The 20364-nt window shown below is 46.0% G+C and overlaps 1 protein-coding gene across 4 annotated transcripts in view; it reads left to right on the top strand.

Annotated features, from left to right (window-relative positions):
* Positions 1-20364, top strand: part of pde4d (phosphodiesterase 4D, cAMP-specific) — a 323831-nt gene that overhangs the window by 221818 nt on the left and 81649 nt on the right. Inside the window, exon 1 of one of the 4 annotated variants that reach the window (XM_072432617.1) lies at positions 9415-9524. The exons of the other annotated variants lie outside the window; for them this stretch is intronic. Within the exon in view, the coding sequence (XP_072288718.1) occupies positions 9439-9524 (86 nt within the window). The 5' untranslated portion in view covers positions 9415-9438. Of the gene's footprint in view, positions 1-9414; positions 9525-20364 lie in introns of those variants that run through there. 4 annotated transcript variants of the gene reach the window in all.

Raw genomic sequence — 20364 nt, 5'->3', positions numbered from 1 at the left:
GTCACCCCGCTCGCAGCCCGTCACCCCGCTCACTGCCCGTCACCACCCCGCTCGCTGCCCGTCACCCCGCTCGCAGCCCGTCACCCGGCTCGCTGCCCGTCACCCCGCTCACTGCCCGTCACCACCCCGCTCGCTGCCCGTCACCCCGCTCACTGCCCGTCACCACCCCGCTCGCAGCCCGTCACCCCGCTCGCTGCCCGTCACCCCGCTCGCTGCCCGTCACCCCGCTCGCTGCCTGTCACCCCGCTCGCTGCCCATCACCCCGCTCGCTGCCCGTCATCCCGCTCCATCCATGTTTAGTCCTGACTCTGGCACCAGCAGGAGGCCGGTCCATGTTTAGTCCTGACTCTGGCACCAGCAGGAGGCCGGTCCATGTTTAGTCCTGACTCTAGCACCAGCAGGAGGCCGGTCCATGTTTAGTCCTGACTCTGGCACCAGCAGGAGGCCGGTCCATGTTTAGTCCTGACTCTGGGCACCAGCAGGAGGCCGGTCCATGTTTAGTCCTGACTCTGGGCACCAGCAGGAGGCCGGTCCATGTTTAGTCCTGACTCTGGCACCAGCAGGAGGCCGGTCCATGTTTAGTCCTGACTCTGGCACCAGCAGGAGGCCGGTCCATGTTTAGTCCTGACTCTAGCACCAGCAGGAGGCCGGTCCATGTTTAGTCCTGACTCTGGCACCAGCAGGAGGCCGGTCCATGTTTAGTCCTGACTCTGGGCACCAGCAGGAGGCCGGCCCATGTTTAGTCCTGACTCTGGCACCAGCAGGAGGCCGGTCCCTGAGGTCCTCAGAGTCCGAGATGGTTCATATGGCACTAACATGTCAGAGATGTACTTTGGTGCTAGGCCATGGAGAGACTTGTCACAAGCAGAGCTGCTTTAAAGTCTCTTCTCTGAGCCACAGGGGGCAGTGCAGAGACCTGAGAACAGGACTAATGTGATGGTACTTCCTGGTTCTAGTCAGGACCCGAGCAGCAGCGTTCTGGATGAACTGCAGCTGTTTTACAACTCGTTTGGAGAGGCCAGTGAGCAGGCCGTTACAGTAGTCTAATCTACTGGAGACAAACGCATGGATAAGTCTCTCTAAATCTGGTTTTGACACTATATTTTTGATTTTGGCAATGTTTTTTAGATGGTAAAAAGCTGCTGATGTTATTGATTTGACGTGGCTGTTAAAGTTCAAGTCTGAGTCCATTATTACCCCCAGATTTCTAACTTGGTTTCTAATGCTGTAAAATCTGACAGTAAATATGTTTAACCCAGACTCTGACATCACTCACATGTGTCTGAGTGGGTTTCGTTTGCCAAAAGCACCTTGATTTGTCATATTTTGTGATATTCTGTGGTAAATGATTAAATTAAGTTCCACCTCACTTTTGCCTCCATCCTGGAATTAGGAGTGTTTAGGGCCTGTGTTCTGCTCCAAGCCTTTAATGTTGTATATCTGTATTTTAAATAGATCCTCTTGAAGCCCAAATGATTTAATCAACATTAAATTGCTGAGTTTGACATCAGAATCAGAGGTTTATTGCCAATGCCAATGAACAGAATTCACAAACATTGGAACTTGCCTTGGTGCTTCATAAAACAATGACATAGTACTGTTATCGAATTAATATTATTTTTCATTAATTGAGTGATAGCTGTGAGTGCGTACAGAGCACAGTCAGTTGCATCGGCGGCTACATCCGCTGCGTCAATTGCGTTGCCTGCCTCGCCTGCCACGGCTGCCTCGCCTGCCTCGGCTGCGTTGGTTTAGGCGGCTGCCTCGGCTGCGTTGGTTTAGGCGGCTGCCTCGCCTGCCTCGGCTGCGTTGGTTGCGGCGGGTGCGTTGGTTGCGGCGGCTGCGTTGGTTGCGGCGGGTGCGTTGGTTGCGGCGGCTGCGTTGGTTGCGGCGGCTGCGTTGGTTGCGGCGGGTGCGTTGGTTGCGGCGGCTGCGTTGGTTGCGGCGGCTGCGTTGGTTGCGGCGGCTGCGTTGGTTGCGGCGGGTGCGTTGGTTGCGGCGGCTGCGTTGGTTGCGGCGGCTGCGTTGGTTGCGGCGGCTGCGTTGGTTGCGGCGGGTGCGTTGGTTGCGGCGGCTGCGTTGGTTGCGGCGGCTGCGTTGGTTGCGGCGGCTGCGTTGGTTGCGGCGGCTGCGTTGGTTGCGGCGGCTGCGTTGGTTGCGGCGGCTGCGTTGGTTGCGGCGGGTGCGTTGGTTGAGGCGGCTGCGTTGGTTGCGGCGGGTGCGTTGGTTGAGGCGGCTGCGTTGGTTGCGGCGGCTGCGTTGGTTGCGGCGGCTGCGTTGGTTGCGGCGGCTGCGTTGGTTGCGGCGGCTGCGTTGGTTGAGGCGGCTGCGTTGGTTGCGGCGGCTGCGTTGGTTGCGGCGGCTGCGTTGGTTGCGGCGGCTGCGTTGGTTGCGGCGGATGCGTTGGTTGCGGCGGCTGCGTTGGTTGCGGCGGCTGCGTTGGTTGCGGCGGCTGCGTTGGTTGCGGCGGGTGCGTTGGTTGCGGCGGCTGCGTTGGTTGCGGCGGCTGCGTTGGTTGCGGCGGGTGCGTTGGTTGCGGCGGCTGCGTTGGTTGCGGCGGCTGCGTTGGTTGCGGCGGCTGCGTTGGTTGCGGCGGGTGCGTTGGTTGCGGCGGCTGCGTTGGTTGCGGCGGCTGCGTTGGTTGCGGCGGGTGCGTTGGTTGCGGCGGCTGCGTTGGTTGCGGCGGCTGCGTTGGTTGCGGCGGCTGCGTTGGTTGCGGCGGCTGCGTTGGTTGCGGCGGCTGCGTTGGTTGCGGCGGGTGCGTTGGTTGCGGCGGCTGCGTTGGTTGCGGCGGCTGCGTTGGTTGCGGCGGCTGCGTTGGTTGCGGCGGCTGCGTTGGTTGCGGCGGGTGCGTTGGTTGAGGCGGCTGCGTTGGTTGCGGCGGGTGCGTTGGTTGAGGCGGCTGCGTTGGTTGCGGCGGCTGCGTTGGTTGCGGCGGCTGCGTTGGTTGCGGCGGCTGCGTTGGTTGAGGCGGCTGCGTTGGTTGCGGCGGCTGCGTTGGTTGCGGCGGCTGCGTTGGTTGCGGCGGCTGCGTTGGTTGCGGCGGCTGCGTTGGTTGCGGCGGCTGCGTTGGTTGCGGCGGGTGCGTTGGTTGAGGCGGCTGCGTTGGTTGCGGCGGGTGCGTTGGTTGAGGCGGCTGCGTTGGTTGCGGCGGGTGCGTTGGTTGCGGCGGGTGCGTTGGTTGCGGCGGCTGCGTTGGTTGCGGCGGGTGCGTTGGTTGAGGCGGCTTAGTTGGTTGCGGCGGCTGCGTTGGTTGCGGCGGGTGCGTTGGTTGCGGCGGCTGCGTTGGTTGCGGCGGCTGCGTTGGTTGCGGCGGCTGCGTTGGTTGCGGCGGGTGCGTTGGTTGCGGCGGCTGCGTTGGTTGCGGCGGCTGCGTTGGTTGCGGCGGCTGCGTTGGTTGCGGCGGCTGCGTTGGTTGCGGCGGCTGCGTTGGTTGCGGCGGCTGCGTTGGTTGCGGCGGCTGCGTTGGTTGCGGCGGCTGCGTTGGTTGCGGCGGCTGCGTTGGTTGCGGCGGGTGCGTTGGTTGAGGCGGCTGCGTTGGTTGCGGCGGGTGCGTTGGTTGAGGCGGCTGCGTTGGTTGCGGCGGCTGCGTTGGTTGCGGCGGCTGCGTTGGTTGCGGCGGCTGCGTTGGTTGCGGCGGCTGCGTTGGTTGCGGCGGCTGCGTTGGTTGAGGCGGCTGCGTTGGTTGCGGCGGCTGCGTTGGTTGCGGCGGCTGCGTTGGTTGCGGCGGCTGCGTTGGTTGCGGCGGCTGCGTTGGTTGCGGCGGCTGCGTTGGTTGCGGCGGCTGCGTTGGTTGCGGCGGATGCGTTGGTTGCGGCGGCTGCGTTGGTTGCGGCGGCTGCGTTGGTTGCGGCGGGTGCGTTGGTTGCGGCGGGTGCGTTGGTTGCGGCGGCTGCGTTGGTTGCGGCGGGTGCGTTGGTTGCGGCGGCTGCGTTGGTTGCGGCGGCTGCGTTGGTTGCGGCGGCTGCGTTGGTTGCGGCGGGTGCGTTGGTTGCGGCGGGTGCGTTGGTTGAGGCGGCTGCGTTGGTTGCGGCGGCTGCGTTGGTTGCGGCGGCTGCGTTGGTTGCGGCGGCTGCGTTGGTTGCGGCGGCTGCGTTGGTTGAGGCGGCTGCGTTGGTTGCGGCGGCTGCGTTGGTTGCGGCGGCTGCGTTGGTTGCGGCGGCTGCGTTGGTTGCGGCGGCTGCGTTGGTTGCGGCGGATGCGTTGGTTGCGGCGGCTGCGTTGGTTGCGGCGGGTGCGTTGGTTGCGGCGGCTGCGTTGGTTGCGGCGGCTGCGTTGGTTGCGGCGGCTGCGTTGGTTGCGGCGGGTGCGTTGGTTGAGGCGGCTGCGTTGGTTGCGGCGGGTGCGTTGGTTGCGGCGGCTGCGTTGGTTGCGGCGGGTGCGTTGGTTGCGGCGGCTGCGTTGGTTGCGGCGGGTGCGTTGGTTGCGGCGGCTGCGTTGGTTGCGGCGGGTGCGTTGGTTGCGGCGGCTGCGTTGGTTGCGGCGGCTGCGTTGGTTGCGGCGGGTGCGTTGGTTGAGGCGGCTGCGTTGGTTGCGGCGGGTGCGTTGGTTGAGGCGGCTGCGTTGGTTGCGGCGGCTGCGTTGGTTGCGGCGGTTGCCTCGCCTGCCTCGGCTGCTCAGGGATATCTCTTGTTTACGCTGTGTGCTGTACTCATAGATATGAATGGAGTCCTGTCGATACTGAGCCTCACCATCTGTGCACCTCTGACCTGCTCATGGCAACATTTACCCAGGCAGAGCGCTTATCTTCTCACCAAAACACTATTGTTCAACACAATCCACACTTCTGTCAATCCCTTATACACAATATATGCTTTCGAACAGGAAGGAAGTGTGCGCTGAGTCACCTCCAGGGGGCAGTAGTTCACTGTAGGAGTCAAGGTGCTATTTCAACCCAAGCCTTACATTATTGTTTTTTTTTTTCAATTCAATTCAGTGAAATGTATTTCCACTCGTGTATACATGTGCATATTCAATATTTTTCCTTTGCAAATAACAACAGTAACCAATTTAGGCTACAATAATGTTTCCTGGGAAAACTTGCTTAACATAGTCTAAATTAATCAATTCATTATTTTTATTGATTTATATTAGGACATTAGAATTTAGAACAATATGTGATTTATATGAATTTATTCTTTCATTAACTTTACTGGCCAATAAACTTGGATTTGCCTGAGCCAAGTTAAAACATGTAAAATTACAATTAAGCTGCATTTAGAGGCACAAACAATGTTCATAGGATTATCATTCATGCTTTTAATTCTTCTATATTTTTTAATAGAGCCACTAAAGCACGCTCCCCTAAATCAGTTTTAAAACTCTCATTGTCAACTATATGTAAATCACTTTTTCCCCCTAAAAGAACAATATCCATATCATGTATTAGACAGTATGAACTTTGAATAAAAAAGGGTTTTATAGGGTCACATTCTTTACAAAATACATATGCATCTCGTTGCACAGTTTCTTTGTGCAGTAATGATAAACTAAAATGTTTTACATCTGTATTGAGAGGCCAAGTAAAGAAATGAAGAGGGAATCTGTATTTAAATGAAAAGTGTTGATCCTTTTGCGTGTGGCTCTGCCCTGTCTCCTGTAGAGGGCGGTATTGTCAGTGTTTCCCAATCTCTCCTCTTATAGTTGTTTCTCTTGTACTTGATGAAAGCAGTAATAAGTCAGTTGTGACAGAGCAGGGAGCGGAGTTCAACATTTACCACGTGTCTGCAGCTTTTTAGCTCTAGTTTTTCCTCACGCAACTTTCAATAACCTCTGATGGAATGTGAAAACAGTGTTAATCGGATTAGTTCCAGCAGTTTGACCCTGCAATAAATCTAATACTGCTACTGAACTAGCGCCAAGAAACGGGGATCACACCTCAAAATCATCAAATGAGCTTGAGCTTCTAGTTGTAAATTGTGTTATTGCTGCTTCGTAGGGAAATTATGTATTCTTAATTACAGGAATGTCACAATATTAACATTTACTACCAAATAAAACTGAAATCTTTAATTTTCTTTCATTCTAATACATTACTGTTCCAAGAGCATTGATGAAATCCAACATTCTGAATGCAAAAGTAAAGTTCTTGTGATACAAACAGTCTCTACATGTAAGTGTATGTTTGTGAAGCACAGACTGAATTGAAAAGACACATTTTTGCTTCTTAATAGTCATGATTATTAATTCTTACTATTATATTGTGACCTGAGTAATCACGCTTATCGATTAACCAAGTCATCTTGTCATCCCTTCTCATTTAGGAGAGTTGTACGTCTTGAAAGAGCAAGAATAATCTGTCAATGAACAAATAAAGAGCCTTATGACAAGACAAAAATCCCCAAATTATATATGAAGTGTCCAATATGCTATATGTTTATGTTTCGGAATTGAGATCCGAGCTGCTCAAGGAAGCGTAACAGATGAATAAACCTGGACGGACAAAACATTAAATAACATTAAATAATATTAAATAACATTAAATAACATAAAATAATATTAAATAACATTAAATAACGCTCATCTGGACGTTTCAAAGGATCGACCGTGAAATGAAATACACTTGATCGTATCTGAAGGAGCAATGCAAGAAACACTATTTAATTATAAGCTAACATAAGGTTTCTGTCGCTTTTAGACATTGGGAAGAAAGTATTTAACTACCCATTTCCCGGTACCTTCTGGTGATACCGCTCGAGTCGTTCTGGTTGCCTTCAAAGTGTGGATCTTCACTTTCCATTCCGTTCATTCTTCTGTGGGAAGTTAGCCGTGTCTTGCTAAAATAAATCAAAATGTAAAAGTCTCAGAAAGAGAGTTACAGATGTGAGTTAAAGGAGTTATTTGTCCATTGGAAGAACACACCGAGGCAGTGTTCCAGTTGTGTTGTTTTAAAGAGTCGGTTCCCAGCGTGAACCATGTTATATTTTATCCCCCTGTCAGTTGGAACTGCCAATCATCTCAAAAGTTATTACAAATGACATGTTTTAGAGTTGGCCTTTGGGATTATGATCAAAAGTAGAAAGAATAACAGTTTCAGTATCTGGAAAGTGCTGAGAAAACCTCCGTGACTATTACATTTGGCATTATGTGGATGGACTTTCTCTCAAAGGAACACGTACGCTGAGCCTTTTCATGGTTTAATAATTACCGTATTTTCTGGAATATAAGTTTTGGCCAGGGTGCGATTTATACTCCAGATCGACTTGATTGTGATATTATTTGTTATTTTCACACTGGCAACCACAAGAGGGCGCTCTAGGCTCTAAGCGACGCAGAAGAAGAATCTGCACTTCCTCTACCTCTGGAGTTTGTGGAGTTGTTTAGAAGTGACACAGAGGAAGAAGAATTCAATGGATTTAGTGATTTGGGGTAAAACTGATGCTTTGGTAAACTTGTTAGCATGTTCTTTATGCTATAGTTATCTGAATAACTGTTAATATGTTACGTTAACATACCAGACACTTACCACAGTTCTGTCTGTGCCTCATGTAGCTGAAGGTGTTAGCGTTAGCATACGTACACCTATTCACCATGTTCTCTAATCTGTTATTATTTTAAATTACTTTTCAAGATAAAATGTCTGTTCTTGGTCTGGATTTGATCTAATAAATTTCCCCCAAAAAATGTGACTTATACTCCAGTGCGACTTATATGGTTTTTTCTTCTCTATTACGCCTTTTTGGCTGGTGCGACTTATACTCCAGAAAATACAGTTGTTTTGTTGTGTTGACACATGGTGGAGCCAGACATTACAGTGTATCTTTTCATGGGTTTCAACTTCTCATTTGGCGACATTGAAAACGTTTAACCGTTCAAAGACAGGATATTCTGTGTGAAATCGTTCAATGGCAACGGTCAATAAAGGTGCACAATATCAGTCGGTGATAAATAAAACTAATCTCGAATCTCGCCTGCCTCTACATAGCTATTGGTTCGACTGGAATGTTCCACAGTTTGACATTAACCACGTCTCCCTCGCGCGTATTCAATCACAGGCGTTTTATTGCAAAACTGGAAAAAACCTCAGACCTCTCCACAGATCTGACGTTTAAGTTACACCCGCTGCTGCTGTCGCCGGTTTGTCTCCATGGCGATGGATATGTGTAATGCCGTACTGTGGAACGCTCCAGGCAAAGCAGTAACATCTCAGAATTGCTGAATATTTGTGGCTTCCAATTTGTTTTGAATCTCGTCTTGAAAAACACTCTGTTGTGCGTGAATTTATGGAATATTGGCAAGATTTGTCACCAGCCGTCAAACTGAACCCTACGCCAGTCTGTTGTGCCGTCAATCTCCACAGAAACCCCTAACCATGAGCAGTCTAAGCTCAGTGACAATGAAACTCTTAGTAAGATTCTAAATGTTTTCTACCGGTCAGACGGTTCCTTTTATTTCGCAAAGGTCATGCAATTGCCCCGAGGATCAAACAAATGAAGCAAAAATAACCGTTGCTGAGCGCAAAACTGCCAAACGCATTTGTACAGAAGAGGCGGTCGACGTATATTGAATATCGTGCGTGTTGATTGGAAGAAATGCGCAGTCGGGGCAAAGTGCTGCATAAAGAGCTGATACGGAATAAAAAAAAAGACACCTGCACCTTTGTGGGTACGTTTGAATCAAATCTAAGGATACAATTTCACATTTTCAAAAATACCATCAGGATACTATTGAAGAAGGGAATAATTGACTGGTTCATGAGGAAAGCGTCTCTTTAGGGTGTAGACTTTTGCGATACAGGAACATCACGTGCAGCTTGTCTTCTGATTCATGAATCTACCTTGACCTTGGTGGAGTCTTTCTTTCGTTCTTTCTTTCTTTCTTTCTTTCTTTCTTTCGCTCGTCCTCTCTCTATTTCCCTGTCCATCTGACTCACAGGATGACACAACACAGCTTTTTCTTCCTACACACTTCACTACAATTGCCGGCTCTAGGTTACCGTAGCAGCAGCAGCAGCACCAGCAGCAACAGCAGTAGCCGTTGATTGACACGCAACACGATTATTGGGATTGCTTGGAAGGAGAGTCGAGCCCCGCCCCTTTGAGGACTTACTACAACCAAAACAACCCCTCCTCCTCCTCCTCCTCTTGGTCCTCTCTCTCTTCAGACTTACCCAGGCAGCAGCAGGGAAGAGTGACACAGAGCTGAGCCGGAAAGGCACGGCGCGGCATGTAACTCCAGCACGAGTCCGGCAAGTCGCAAAGATCGGCGAAAAACTGGAATATTGCAAGAGGAGCGCGGAGGTCTGGTTTCAACTCGTCAGGAGCTGCAGGAGCCTCGGATTGTGCCATTTTCCCCCGTGCACACTGCGGATTCCTACCATGCTTCTGTAAAGACAGGGGTTTTGAGGATTTCTAAAGGGCGATTTTCTTTTTGGGACGGGATTGTTTCGAAACTAGTGGTAGGGACGGCCGGCGACATGGTGTAGATCTACCAGCGCGGATGTGCCCCCGGCGAGCCATGAGTATCATCCTAAAGCCCCGATCTCGCTCCACCAGCTCACTGAAGAATACAGAAGGAGGAATATGGTAAATAATGGGGTGGAAAAAAACACGCAATGCAAGTGAGGCAAAAATGGGATTTCGATAACCGCGTCGATCATTGCGACGGCGAGATATGAGTACACGAGTTAGTTCCATTCGTTTGTAGTCTAATTGCGTCAGAAATGAAAGACCCAGGACTAAACAGGACCAAAACCAGGCTCTATCTGGACACAATTGAGAAGATCATGACTGCAATAGAACTTGTCGCAAATAAATGGATAGATTTTAAGTGCGAGGAAAGGGTTATGTCTGAATTGCTGATTATCTTGCATGTTCTGGATGCTTTTTGTATTACTGCCGTTATTGTACTTTGGCTTTGCAACACTGCAATTTGTTGGACGAATTAAGTTCATCTTATTTTGTTACAAGTTCTATAAGGAAAATAATGTCTGTAGTGCTTCCTGTGTTATTTCTGATCTTACTAATAGTGTTGTCACGATACTAAAATTGCAGATTTGATTTAAATGCTAAGGAATTGATTCAACACCACAATCATGATAAAAAAGGGCTATTTTTAGACAATAGAATGTAATTGTAAACATAAAATAAAAGTACTGTTCCGGAAAGGTCAAATTTGGTCCTGTTTATGTCTGTTCGTCAGTGTCAAAAGTATAAAAAGTATGTTTGCTTGTTTTGTGATGATTGTCTTGGTTATTCCTTCAGCTTCAAGTCTGTTTAACCCTTCGTCGGTGGATTGTGTGGTTTGTCGTCACGTTGGCTACGTGACGACAAAGCGAGTGACTGTTGGAATGCGGTTGTGGTGGTTAATGATTGTGTCGCCGCTGAAGTTGGCGCTGGTTTGGAAGAGAACGGACTTGTGTTATCACGTCGGCACAGACTAGTCCCTGGAGTGCGAGCGAGCGTTCTTCCGTGACACCGTCTGTTTTTCGGCCAAGCGGTTAAACAATTGGCTGTCTCCCGATAAAATTACGGCATTGTTGGATTGAAGTAGTTTTCTTTCATTCCTGTTGCTGTGACTCATTGTGTTGAACAATTTTTAAAAACGCGTAAGCTCGATTTAATTAATCAAGACCCAATACCACCATTTATTTATCGTTTCTATTATGATGTCTTCATTCCTGTCCTTGCAACTCTGATCCAGTTCCCAATTAAGTTTCTTTACCCAAATGATATAACATTACTACATTCATTGATTGAAATTTGTTTCTCATTTTCTTATGTTCAATGAAAGTCAATATTCTCGCCGTTAAAAATGATTTTTAAAAAAAGACACAGCAAGCAAGAATTGAAAAATGAAATATAAGTTCCATCTATTGGACGGTCAAACGCGTCAAAAGACAGATTTAAGTGCGATTCGGGGGAGAAGAGCGGGAAGAGACATTCACCGCCTGCACTGAGCTCTGCGTTTACACTGCAGCCTGGACCGCTGGGATACCGGACCCTCGCGCACACCTTTGCGTGACCTTTCAGTGACCCCGTTACCCCGTGGGACAGTGGAGTGGAATCTGGCCTGTCGCAATAATCCGACATGTTTACATTCCCGAAATTGTCGCGTATGTCCACGAACATACGCCGTCCCATTGAATGATATACATTGAACGTGGCACCCTATCGTTTTCTGCCAGCTAACGTCACTCAGGGCTGTCGGGGCAGAGACGTGTGCCCCGTGACTTTAAACCGGCAGAGACAGCTACCAATATGAGCAGAAAAAGCTCCAAATCACCAAAAAACCTCATTCATATTTCATATTTAGCGCAGCACTATTACCGTACAGACACTTACAAGCCATGTTTCACTTCTTAAGATTTCTTAGTCCATTACGTTTGACCTGTATGCAAATCACAAAAATGCTAATCATTAACCATCATTTTATCTTTTTTTCCTTTTTTGCATAACTCGCAGCAAAAACAAAATGTGAATCAGAATGACTTTTATTCAGCCCTGAGGGGACATTTCCTCTGTTACACACAGGCAGTCGGCCAGCAAAAGAAAATAAGAAAACCAAAATTAAATGAGAAACGAATGCAATACATCAGTAAACACAAGCAATCTGTTCATGCTTGTGACGTAGAGCAGACTCACAGATTGAGGAATGAGGAATATGACGCTGGGAGTGTGTTAAATTCATTAGTTTCGGATTAAAATGGAGTAAAGCCCTTTTAATTGAACTTTGGGAACAGGCCACACGTGACACTTGCTGTGCACTGCCCCTAATTACTCTCTAATTGAGTAAAACACAGCTTCATTGTGGTTTAATGTACAGAGCTGTGTAACTCCTCCTACTCACATACCTTTGCATTGAGGAAAGCCGTGTTTTTGCTCTATACAATGAGTATGACAGTAAATACAGGAGGACGACCCTGTCACGCCCCCCCCCACACACTCCGTCACCACTGGCCGGTCTCAGCTTGTCCGTCCCCGTCGGCTCACATGTTCAGCTAATAACACGCCTTGTGGATTTAACACCACGTTTGTGCAGAGGAATTAGAACGATTGTGGTGGGATGTTTTTTTTACAGGTCTGAGTGTTGCATTTCAGCGATTGATTGTCAAAAGTTTGAAATGTACTTCGCTGTGGGACTGGTACGAAGTAAATAGGTGATTGTTGGTTTGCAGTATTTTTGGATCAGACAGAAAAAATAAAGGGAACTTATTTTAGCCATTATTATATGTATAAGTCAAAGTTTGGGTTGTTTTCCAGTCGTAACTGCTGTCCATGTGACAATGCGGTGGTTGCTATGGTGTTGTTTGGTTGTGCTTTCCTTAAAGGCATATTTGGTTCATTGTCCATGCCATTTTATTGGTAACACATTTTAACATAGGTCTGGCGTAGAAATTATACCAAGTTATGGATTAAACAATGAGGTCGATTGGAGTGAGAGTTTTCATCATATCAGCAAATAAGGAATGAGTAGAACAGGATTATTCTGTCTTACTCTGGAAGCTGCTGCACGTTTCCCTCACTGTACCTGATTTTTACCATCTTAAAAACAGAATTTGTTCGTTTCTAAAGGATCGCGATGTCCAAACGTATTCCCCACTTTCCAAACGCATTCCCAGCATCTTAATAATTCAAATTCAACAAGTTCAAAAGCATTTTTCGCAACTTTTGCAGCACACAGCGGTCTAATTTTGACCCTAAGATCTGCATTTACTGGGATAAAACACATTTTTGAGGACAGAAATTGGGCAGTTCAGCTGGGTTCACGATCATTATCATACAGTTGTGTCTGAATATGGAACAGAACCAAACCCGGCGTGTCTTCAGTGACGGGCGGAGGTGTGCGCTCGTGTGCCGGATTTGCATCGCACCTGTTAAAGATCGTGACGGGCTTCGCCATCCCGCCGGGTTCATTGTGTTCTCACGTTGTTGCCGTTATTAATAATCCTGCCAAACCCGGTGCGAGAAAAGGAGACGGATTAATTGAGAAGCCTTTTTGTGAGTACATTGAGTGATTGGAGAGGAGGCTGGGGGAGCGCTTTCCGTCAGGCTAAGGTTGAACACCAACCCAAAAGAACTGGCTAGCGCTAAGCTCTGGCAACAAGACGCAGTTGGAGGCTTTCCTGAATCCCGACCAAAGCGGTGCTCAGCTGGGCTATGCTACTTCCATCTGGCTTCTCATCATCATCACAATTATTTACAGTCGTATCAAGGATGCTTTCGGTTGGCTTATCTCGCGGCGCTGTTTGCGATTGGTTTCCCTGATTAATATGAAATGGAATTATCGTATTAGCGTTGGGTGAATACAGATAGACAAGCTGTGTTTCTGTTCAGCAGTTTTGCGACGATGGCCTCCCCCCCCACAGATGTCTCAAATAGCATCAATCACAGCGAGACTCAATAGTTTGACAGTGGAATAAACCGACCGTTCCAATGCGATAAAGCACGTTTTCTGATGTGATCATTGTCAGAGAGAAAGTTGGCGTTGATAAACTATGAAAGACATTTTCTCTCAAATCTATAAATCTATCACCTCAGTTTAACAGCGTTTAGTGCTTCGCCTGTTCATTGAAGAGAAATCTGTGCCGTCTTTTCTTTTTTTTCCCTTTTTTGTGCGCTTTGTTAGGACAAAAGCGTGTGTTTTTATCGAAATGGTTCATCCGCCCATTGGGACACTGGGAACTTCAGGCTGCCGATGCTTGTGAACTGGGTTTGTGAGAGTTAGAAACGAGTTCAACGCTCATTCTCGGTCGCTGGGTGGAATTACAGGGTGTTCAAATGTTCGGTCGGCGTGAGCGTTGACGGCTGACGCTTCGCTTCTAAGTGTGACCAAAAAAAACGTCTCTCGAAAGTCAATCAACGTCATCTTTTTTCGTGTTGTGATGATTCTCTGGTGAAAACACTGACTTTTGAGCTCGCTAACAGTTACGTTTAAACAGACTTGCACTGAACAAATAGCTTATTAAGAAGGAAGCAGGCTTTGTAAGTAGTTAATTAATACACTAGCTTCTAATCCCACAATTGTAGTTACCGTATTTTCCTCACTATAAGGCGCACTGGAATATAAGTCGCATTAAGCTAAACAAAACGTGTACCACACAAAATTGCTTTCACGTCAGTAAACACAAACAGAACTAATCCATATATAAGGTGCACTGGATTATAAAGCGCACTGTTTTTTTGAGAAAATGAAAGGCTTTTAAGTGCGCCTTATAGTGCGGAAAATACAGTAATGAGACGGAATCATTCTTGATAAACTATTTGTTCTTTATGGATTATTAAAGTGTTACCTTATATTCTTCTTCCCGATGCTAAAAAATGACATTTTTTGGCCTTTTGGTGACATTTAGTGCACACACACAAACACTCATTGTTAGCGCCGCCATAGAAGTATTTGATTTAATCTGATATGATCCACCATTGTAATGCCCTAAACATGTATTCAGCAATACAGAAATAACTTTTCTTTACCGTCTCAGCCCCTCATGATCTTGCACCTCCCAAAGCTAAATGAGTCAAAATTACTCAAGTCATGATGTGTTCTGAAGTCACTCAGCTCCTGTAGACTTTGACAGCGCTGCTTATGTAACAAATACGTTACTATAAATAGTTTCAAGACAGTATGACATTTATCACCCACTCAGGCTTGTCCTTCACACTTGCCGACACTTAGGTGATAAGTCATGTGCTTCTATCCAACGTGTAACTGGAGAGTAGTAGTAGTAGTGAACGGCTCTTTTTCCTACTGCGTTCTGCTGCCTCGTTAGAGACTGTTGTTGTGGATGACAGATAATTAGGTTCCAAAGGCTTTATTTCGTATAAAGATGCACTATATACAGTATGTAACTTTTGTGGGGAGGGTCTGGCGCCTGGCAACAGCATAACATTTTCATAGAGACGAGCAGAAAAGTTACACGGTGCACGTTTATGGATCATACATTATCACAGTAGATCAATGACGGGTGTTTTTGTGTTTTGGAGGGTGAGACGGAGAAAATAAACAGGATTACTAAAATATTAAAAATAAAAATTAATGAAAAAGAGCATGTTTTGTGATATAGATACAGAATCTTTAAATGGGTAAAGACATGACATCCCTTTATATGAAGAGAATGAAAAGAAACAACAATTCTTTACTTTTCTGACAGTGTAACAGTACTCTTACTTAAGTTAAAGTGTCGGTTCCTCTTTCCACTGAGGATACGCTTTATGTTAAATGATTTAGTTTGTCTCTGTTCAGATTCTTCCAGGTCCTCGTATCCAGATTGTGTGTATTATTTATTGTGTAATCCTTTAAAATCACATTAACTCCAAATTAAGAGCTTTTTCTACTTGAGTAATAACATTTTGAAGTAAAGTTACTCTTTCTTGAGTATAAAATTGGCTCTGCTCATAAGTGGTTTCCTCTAAATCTTCAACACCTCTTCCTCACGCTCGATAAGAACTCGATTGAGAAAAGCGCGTGCGTCTTTAAATGCATCTGCTGTTTGCCAGTGACGTTTCTTGTACCCTACGACGAAGGTCACGCGCCATTTGCGTAACTCAAGCCTGTTGCGTCCACGTTATCTAACATAATTTGTCCATACCTGGTCATGAGTGAGGCCTGCGCCGCGTCTTGTTATTGTAGAGGACGACGCGGCATCGCCATGGTGACGTCTTTGTGTGTGTCGCGTTCATGATTGACTGGCTTTTTTGAATGGGCGAAAGGACCGTCGAGTGTAAAACCAGTGGAACGGCTTGAGGGAAAGAGACTCGGGACTTGAAAGGCATGAAAAGCGTGGGCCACCGTGTTCTGCAGATGGGGAAAGATGAACTTGACCTTGCGCAGCGCAAGTCCATTACCGAGACGTCTGATTCACGGCTCCATTTGTGCTCGGTAACTCTCTCAGGTCAGGGAAGTGCTTTAGTTTTTCCATGTCCGTGCAGAATGGAGGAGCTGTAGTTGTGTGTGGAGTGATGACGCTCAAAACTTTCACATGTGCACGGTGTATCCACTTTTGCATTTGACCTGGGCTGCGACGACAGGAATGATAATAATAGTTGTAATAATCCTTAATCAGTGCCTGGAGTATAAACCGACAGACAGAAGAATATCTATTTTGTGATTTTTAATGAAAATACCACCACTTGGCATAGTTTATCTTGATTATCTTTTATGGTTTTGCTTTAATTTGCTTTTACTGGTGTTTGGATTTTAGGAAAATAAAATTGAGCTCTTGTACCTTTTTTTGTTTTTCAGTTGTTTTTTTTATTGTTTCATCTTTGTGCAACACTTTAGAAACGGTTTGATTTATAAAATGCTCTACAGAAATAAAATGGATTTGGATTTACTCTGGTGAAATGGTAAAGCTGGTCAAATTGGTACATTTGATCCCAAACTCTGATTTGGTTCCACCGTCTGAAAACTTGTGCTTGCGATTTTTAGAGGGCAACGCAATATGTCACAATCAAAATTGAGGCAGCGGGATTTTGAAATCGTAATAGCTGCAATTATTTAGGAAATGTGCCTTCTGCAAAACACATCTTTTCATATAATATAAAAAAACAACAAACTGCAAACCTGGAATCTTGTGATTGTTTAGCAGTTCATAGAGTATGTACAGTCTTCTCATATATGTTAATGCTGCTGAATGTGTTGGAACAGAGACAAAAAAAAATTGCAAATCCAACTAACATCTGAAGAATTGTCAGAAAACGTTAATCAGATTATTATTTTTTTCATGTCTTTATTGTTCAGGCCTAGTTACAATCAATACATTTTTCAAAGCATCTGGGTCAAATTGTCATGAATTGTTCAGCCTTTTCCGTAAAAAGAGCGCTCTGTACGTACTTTGCCATAACACTTTGAACATATAGAAATGTTTGGATGTAAATAAGTACAGAACGGCGTGTTGAGTGACAGTCCTGCATTTAGAGTTCATACCATGCTGTTTGTGTTGTCCTTGGGCAAAGCACTTGCTCCAGTCATAATAAGTGTAGGTGGTTGTGACGGGAAGGCATTTCCATGAAAAACTGCCAAATCACTGTAGGAGTAGTTCACCATGGCAACCCAGACCGCCAGACTCCATTTCAAAGTATAAAATGCACGTCAACATGAAAGATATCGTTAAACTGCAATGGCGAAAGGGTTTGTGTTTGATGCGGAAACGTAAAGAATTGCAATCATGATTTTATGTTTTTTCTATGGAGATGTTACAGCGTTACCGTATGTTCCGGAGCATAAGACGCACCAGCTAAAAAATGCATAATAGAGAAGAAAAAAACATATATATTGCGCTGAAGTATAAGTCACATTTTTGGTATGTTAACGTAACATATGAACAGTTATTAAGATATTGAATTCTGTGTCACTTCTATGCGTGCGGCTTATAATCCAGAAAATACGGTAATGCTAACAATACCAATATCACAACTTATTTTACTACAAATAATACTGCATTTGATTTATATATCACTTTTTTTGGACAGTCAGAGATGCTTGCCGCACATTGCATTTCTCGTTCACTCCACACCCGTCTGGAGACTCCGAACGCTGCATGTTTGGGCTTTCGGAGATCAAACCGGAGGAGATCTTCAGAGAAAGTTTGTGTTTTGCCTGTATCTATAGTAACGTTCTATGAACAAGGCTCCAGAACTGCTGGAATTTCTGCTGTAATTGAAAGTCAGGCTGCGTCTAATGCCATACTGCGGAACGTTCCAGTCCCGCCGCGCAGCTTTTACCGTCTAATTCTAACATCCTTACCGAGCATTGACGTCTTTCGAATTCCTGGGTGGACCTTTTCAAAGCCTTTTTTTCTCTTTCTCTCACAGGAAAGACTATTAGACGTTGAACATTCTTGAAATTCCTCTGCCGGCCGTTCCCCGTGACAAACCGCTTTTAATTAAATACCACACAAAAGACCTCAGACCTCACTAAGTCTCACCTGATTCCAAATGTTTCCTCAAAAGTGTCCACACCTCCCTGACGGATGTGCTCTATATTCTAGTGTCCCGTACTTGGTCAAGGATAATGTCCAGGAGAATGTGCACACGCGGGTTGGCGGCGGTCATAAATCTCCGGCGCACAAACGGAGCGAGATACATGCTGTCCCTGTGTTCCGGGCGGCTCCTGGCGGCTCCTGGCAGTACGTTCTGTCAGCTTCCAAAATACATGCAGTATCGCTTTACCAGTATGTTCTCTGTGCTCTTACTTTGGATAAGTCGGTCCTCCGTCTGTTGGTGTGGATGATGTCTTTAGCTCATTTTTAATAAGCTTTTTGTGAGCAAGAAGGTCCCGGCTTTGCTTCCTTGATGGAGACCCACCATTCTGTGTGGAGTTTGCTTGTTCTTCCTGTGCCTATGATGTCATCCAGGTGCTTGGTCGGAGTATCTTTTGAATACAACCACTTTATTTATTTTATTTTATTATTAACACCATTTTTAAATGGATTTTCTCTTTTATAATCATGGGTTTCAGCTTCCCATTTATAGGTGATATTTGGAGGACTTTTGCCTATTCAAAAGGTTTCAGTAGATCATGTTTTGTAATGAATTGTTAATGGCTAGGGCAACAATGCCAGACTTTCTTCTCTCTGCAGCCCATGGATGAAAAGATCTTAAAATGAAAAGATTGCTATGTTTGTTTGCAAACAATCCAGGAAAGAATGTTCTTTAATTTTGTTTTTGAAAGGTGCATGTTTCCATGGAGCTGTAATTGCAACTGAAAATGTGCATTTACCGCCACTTACTGTAGTTGTACGTCTTCAAAGTATGTGTTTTACACTATACTGTAAAGGTGTTTTAATTGCTAATTAATCGGTTGAAAACGTGCATTCTCTCTGTGCGCAGACCTGACCCGTAACGTGGCCTGGTGCTTGTTTCCATGGAGATAGGCTTGTCAAAAGTATCGATGCCCAGAGACTAATCCATACTACAACTAGTATCGAAACTTGATCCTAGACCCAATTGAAGGATCAACACTGATGAAGGAAAGAATTTAACATTTTGAATAGTTGCCTTGAGAAATAGTCTCATCCAGTAATAAAGAGACTACTATTATTTTATGTTGAAAATTACAATCTAATGCCAAAAAAGTTATGTTTAATAGGCTGTTCTCATTGTGGTATTGAAACTGGTTGTGGAAGTTGGAGTATTGAGCCTTTTCATTATACTTTTTTTTTTTGTGTCGTGAAATTGCGTTTGAAATGTAAGAATTGTTGCAACTAATTAATATAAGTTTAAAACCATACTGTGGAGCATTCCAGGCAAAGCGAAAATCACCACGGATACAAGCATGTGGTTCCCTTCTTTTACTCCAATGGGCTCTGTGCACATTAGCACCTGGTTAATAACCGTACACACCGCGGCGTCAAATCCGCGCCCGACGCAGAAGTTGGACGTCTGTACATGAAGACAGACGCCCCGGACTCACGTCCGTAAAATACACTCAACAGGACGAGTTGTGCTGTGTTGCTTTTCTCGTGGTGTAAATGGAGTTTAATGTTGGACCATGGCTTTGGTTTATTAACTTTACAAAGTCCAAGGCGATGGGCTCCGGGGCCCGCCTGGGACCCGTCTGGGACCCGCATATACTTCAGAGCTGAGCAGAGTTTAGTCAATATCATTATTTGCTCCAAGAGCTGCGTCTGAAGGATTTTTTTTTGTCTTGCGGGTTTGTTTTGGGTCTTTTTCCGGGTCGTGGAGCGTCATTTCTGATTGGCTGCTGCGGCGCATCTGCTGCAGAAAGTTGGACAAAGCTGAACATGTCGGCGCCGGACGCTCTCGACGCCTCGGGCGGAAAATGCAGGAATTGCGCCGTGGAAAACACAGGACGCGTTCGACGCACGTTTACATAGACTTTGAAAGTAAACTGGACGCTTTGGATGTCTAATTCTTTGTCTAATTCTCTGAGCTTTCTAGAGTTTTCAGTAAGTCAGTTAAAATGAATAAATATAAAATATATACAATAAAATCAGGCAGTGAACAGCGAGTTGTTACATAAGACTTTACAAAACAGGGGAACTCTTGACTACAAATGACACTCCTTTGTGTCTCAATGCTAACGCTAATTCTACTGTAGGCATACATTTTTTAAAAATCAAACAGATTATTGCAACAAGCTGAAATAATCTTCCCATAAAACAATCCGACAGTCTTTACTTCCAACATTTTATTAGTTGTTGTTTATTTTACATTTGAATTAAAGTTAGCATTAGCTGTGAGAAACGGTTAGCTGACAGAGCATTGATGAATATCTACTGAATCTAATCTTAACTGAGTGACTTGGTTTGCATGTGCTTCTGGTGACGGCGTAAACATGAGTGGCCACAGACACATTAGCGAGTGGCTCAGTTTTCAGCAGTTCTATAAATACGCACATTCGGACCACATCAGCTAAAGTCTCAAGGCGGCACATGTCACTGGATGTTTGCTCGCTCGTACCTGC

The sequence above is a fragment of the Eucyclogobius newberryi genome, unplaced genomic scaffold (assembly GCF_026437365.1).
Source record: "Eucyclogobius newberryi isolate DKJ021-1_F unplaced genomic scaffold, fEucNew1.0.hap1 SCAF_6, whole genome shotgun sequence".
Taxonomy (NCBI): domain Eukaryota; kingdom Metazoa; phylum Chordata; class Actinopteri; order Gobiiformes; family Gobiidae; genus Eucyclogobius; species Eucyclogobius newberryi.
This window is presented reverse-complemented; position numbering and strand designations above follow the sequence as displayed.